Genomic DNA, 5,020 nt, shown 5'->3' with positions numbered 1-5,020 from the left:
TGCGTGAAATGGGATAATTATAATCTTGTTAAAACTCTATTTTAATTTACGTTTATCTTGTTTTAAAGTATGAAAACACAATTGTTCGTCAATTGGATTACTGCATTCTAAAATCAAAACACTTGATCCCGAAAATGGCGACGTTCCATTCCCCGATAGGATTCAATTATTGAATTAGTATTTATATTATACTTACTTTTTCGATCATTTTGTTAAATGGTGTCTTTTCAAAAGAAATATAAGCCAGACAAGGTGTTTAGAATGAGAAATCGTGTATAGATTTGTAGAACTCGCTTGAACAATATTATTTTGTAATCATGTATCAAGTCTATTCAGCTTGATGTGATGTCTGCATATATATGTGTATATTAAATCAAATTGTTGTAAAACATAGCGCTGGAGTTCCAACCGGTGTATGGCACTCAGCAACTTATTTTTTTGTCTGTCAATTTCTTGAATTGTATTTGTGCAATGATTTGTTAAAATCTGAAAATAAACACATTTTGCAATGTGTTTTTTTCAATTTATATAATATTTTCGTTTAACTCTGGTTATTGTGTTATATTTTTCAATGAAATGTTGCACAATTTATTGAAAATGTGTTTATTCTTTGTGAATGTTATGAGATGTAAAGCTTTCCGCGATTTTAATATTGGTTTATTTTTTTTAATACTGATATATTTAGATGAAAGGGTTTGGCAGTTTATTAAAACATCTTTGAAGGATTATTACCAACACTATTTCTTATAATTTCTTGTTTTTGAAAGGCGCACGTGTTTGTTTATTTTATTGGCCAACATTCCAATGAGAATGATATAAATCATGTTTTAAACTGAAAATAACCCCAACAATAACAAATCCTATATTTGTTTATATGATTTAATGTCACTTCAGATTTTTGGGGCCGCTAAATTCTTTCTCAAGTACTTCTGAAATACATTATATTTGGGTACTCAATTCTCACCATGGGTTCAACAGTCATTGTCAACACATATGGTCTGGTTTTTACATATTTGATTAAAAGTTTAAACCAAATGGTCATCGACATTTTTGTATCAAAAAATGGAAGCGTTTTTTTTTAAATTTCCAACAATCGATAATCTGTGCGAGGTCTTTAGCCACGCCCCTTCAAAGTTTAGCATAGAAGGCGGAGCTTTGTTACTTTACGCCCGCCCTTAACGGTGTCGACTGAATGGCTGTCAATCAGGTAGATAATTGAAATGGTAATGATAAGGTATTGTCAACAGGTGTCAACTGCCGAATCGCTTTCTGATTGACCAATTACGAACATGATCGAATTTTAACAAGGCAATAAAAGGCAACACTTGACCAAATTTCGGTATCATATTTCAAGTAGCAGTTGCAGAAAATAAAGTGTTCTAATATATATTTTTAAAAATATATTTGTACAGCACTGTTCGTAAAACAACGGTATATAAAACGAACTTTTATTTAATTTGTTGAAAATCTATTAGATGAGTAAATAATAAAAAAAGCATAAAAAGTGTAAATCAAATTCGGATTCTGGATCGTAGCATGATTTTGAGTGAAGCAACCAACATGATGACACCGGATGTTGACCACGAGACCAACCCCGCCTGCCTGATGGGAGCGGGCGGCATGATGCACCACGGGATGCAACACCAGGTAGGCAATGGCAGAAAGATCTAATTAAATATTATATTTGGTTTTGTTTTGTTTTAATGGTCGCATATAATGTTTGAATGAACTTGTGTGGCTATTAAAATTAGATTGTATTCGTAATAAAATGTAATAGACTGCCCATCTATCTAACTACATTATATGAAATTAATTTACGTTAATTTATTTATTTACATTGAGTATTTGGGTAATTACAATTATAATTTCTATCAACAAATTTAATGGACCAATACTCTATTAGATCTTATCTTATTTATAATAAAACATATCAATTTAAAAAAATAATAATTAATAGTCTATACTTAAATACTATTATTATTTTTTATTAAAGTAAACGAAAAACTATTTAACTATAATTTGTAATTGATTATATTCATAATTTCAATATTTATATTAAAATATAATTAAAAATTCCTATGATTTTGTTTCGTTATTTTACATTCAATAAAACAATTCAACCATAGTAATAAATAACGCATTTCCCCTCCAGGATATGAACATCGCCTCTTCGTCACACAATGCGGACGCCGACGATGACTACGGTGACGGCGACGACCAGGACCATTCAGACTCGGGTATCATTGGGGACGACGACGGCGACGACACCGGAAGCACGTTCTCGGGAACGTCTACGCTTTCCCAACAAAAGCGCCGTTTCGCTGACGTCAAACCGCCATACTCGTACATCGCACTCATCACCATGGCGATCGAAAGCTCTACAAACGGCATGATGACATTGAATGAGATATACGCCTTTATCATGAACAGGTTCCCGTACTTCAAGGAGAACCAACAACGCTGGCAGAACTCAATCAGGCACAATCTGTCGCTCAATGACTGCTTCGTAAAGGTTCCGAGAGCACCAGGCAGACCCGGAAAGGGAAACTACTGGGCGCTGCATCCGGGCTGTGGCGATATGTTCGGTAATGGGAGTTTCTTGAGAAGAGCCAAGCGATTCAAGTTACACAGACAGAAACTTCACTCGGATGCCCACGTTCAGCATGTGAACTCTTACGGACACTTCAGTCTTTATCCACCGCCAGGCTACAAACCATATCCGGCGCTAAACCCGCTAGGTCTCCCGTCCTTCCCATCACAGAGTATCGGTCAGTCACAACAATACAGCCTTCCGAAGCAGGAGCCCTGGGGGACGCAGACGACATCGTCCTACTCTCCATATTACACTGGCGGATCGATGACGAACGGCCTCACGAACAGTTTAAGTAACGGTCTGAGCAACAGCCTAACGAACAGTTTAAGCAATGGATTTGGTAACAGCTTCGGCTCCGGTTTAGGAAGCTCCCTCGGAGGCTCGTATCTTCCGGTTTCCAACCCGTCCGTCTCTGCCGCCGACCTCTTCCGGCGGGCTGAGCTCCTATCCCTCGTTCCAACAGAACCCCTACTACCAGCCGCAGTACCCGGGCAATCTGTCCCGACCCCTACATTCCCAGTGACTTCCGCCGTCTGTGATATGTGATATTTATAAGCTCGCAATTTTAGTGTTTGTCCTTTTTTGTTTCTGTGTATTTGATGTCTTGTTAACACGTCTGTGCATTTCCACGCAATTTGTAAATAGGAATGAACATTTGTTTGATATAGATATTTATATAAAATTGTTTCATGAATGTCAACACATTTTTAGAAAACTTAATTTGAGGCTTAAGTAATTTCATTTTATGATTGTTTGAATAAATATATTTTTTGATTAATTTCTAAGGCGTTTTGACAATATGTAAATTCCGTTAGATAAAAACGCTTGAATAGAAATGTGTCGTGTTTATATGTACATGTTTAGTGCTAATTTATTGTGTTACATTCTTTTGTATTTTATGCACATCATTTTTTAGATATGTACAAATAATATTGTAGTTTACATAAATGAACTTGTTACAATTTGCATAATATTTGTGTCTGAATGCAATCGGGCAATGCCAGTGCAATAAGAATAAAAGAAAAAAGTTTATGTCGTATTATTGTATGAGCCCCAGTTAATTATATTTTTAATTCTCGTTGGATGACCACTTGTCCAAAACAAAACACAGCTTACTTATCTTGTGTAACTATGTACGATATCTTTGTGACAAGTGAAGAATGTATACATTTTTTTATTTGCTACATGTTAAAGATATAAAATCATCCTTATTCAGTAATACAAAAATCATCGATTATTTAACCGCGTTGTATTTGACGAAACAGCCCGCACCGGACAAGTTCAAAATAGTTAATGATTAATTTCCCAATGAGTGGTCATGTCTTTGTGACAAAAATGAAAACACCAGCGAACACTAGATTTAATCTTCTAGAGTGTAAAGGAAACAGAAGATCGTCATTCGTTCGTTCACGGAGCGTATATTGACATCTAGAGTCTTTGGTTCGTTGGTATTTAGTTGACATTGGCGCATTTCCGTGTTAGTTGCTTAACTTTAAGCGATTCGCATGCGGTTGAATATTTTTAAATAAATAAAATACGTTAGTTTGGCACAAATTTAATGAAAATATTTACAAACGTTCAGAATAATTTCGTTTGTATCAACAACTTATGAAATGAATAGCAACAGTAAAATATTGACTTTATTTTACTGGTTAAAGTAAAGCAAATATATGTATTTTGATTTATTTGTATACATCGAAAACGATTTTATTGCAATACATATAAAGAGCAAAGTAGTAGGTACAGTTTAATATTGTATAAATCAATTGAAAGAGCTATTTTGTAAATTAATTAATATGTTAAATATTATTTTAAAGGACAAATAGTTGTTCTGTGAACAGAGAATAATAAATAAATAATTATTATCCCAAAAGTTCACAGGTAGGACACATACCGAAGTAGCTGCTCGAGGTAGGTGTCACGGTAACAAGCGCTCGACGACACTGGATGCGTCAGCGGTCCGTATTTGTTTTTGTATAATGGAAATACGTACTGTGTAAATGTAACTGCTAAAACGCTATGCATTTATTTGAAAACAGCCAAATTCCACAGCCTCGTGTAATATGCGAATCTTCAAGTAAAAATCATCCAGGAAAAGTTTGGGTGCACTGTATCAACATGAATTGAGTCGCGTTCTGAGAAAACTAGGCATAATGCATGTGCGTAAAGTGTCGTCCCAGAGGACTGCACAGGCTAATCAGGGACGACAGTTTCCGCTTTAATGGTATTTTTAGTTTAAAGGGAGTCTCTTCTACACAAAAAAATACAGTTAAGGCGGAAAGTGTCGTCCCTGATTAGCCTGTGCGGACTGGACAGGCTAATCTGGGACGACACTTTACGCACATGCATTATGCCCAGTTTTCTCAGAACACTGGGACGACACTTTACGCACATGCATTATGCCCAGTTTTCTCAGAACACGACTCA

At 35.5% G+C, this 5,020-nt stretch overlaps 1 protein-coding gene across 1 annotated transcript; it reads left to right on the top strand.

Moving 5' to 3' along the window:
• The first annotated feature begins 1,560 nt into the window (after window positions 1–1,560).
• LOC127877027 (protein lin-31-like) lies at window positions 1,561–3,116 on the top strand. The gene is given in 3 exon segments (XM_052422609.1): window positions 1,561–1,647; window positions 2,153–2,998; window positions 3,000–3,116. Coding segments are annotated over 3 exon segments (1,050 nt in total).
• The last annotated feature ends 1,904 nt before the right edge of the window (window positions 3,117–5,020 follow it).

This window comes from Dreissena polymorpha, chromosome 4 (genome assembly GCF_020536995.1).
Source record: "Dreissena polymorpha isolate Duluth1 chromosome 4, UMN_Dpol_1.0, whole genome shotgun sequence".
Taxonomy (NCBI): domain Eukaryota; kingdom Metazoa; phylum Mollusca; class Bivalvia; order Myida; family Dreissenidae; genus Dreissena; species Dreissena polymorpha.
The sequence above is the reverse complement of the archived record's forward strand: the minus strand, read 5'-3'. Positions and strand labels throughout refer to the sequence as shown.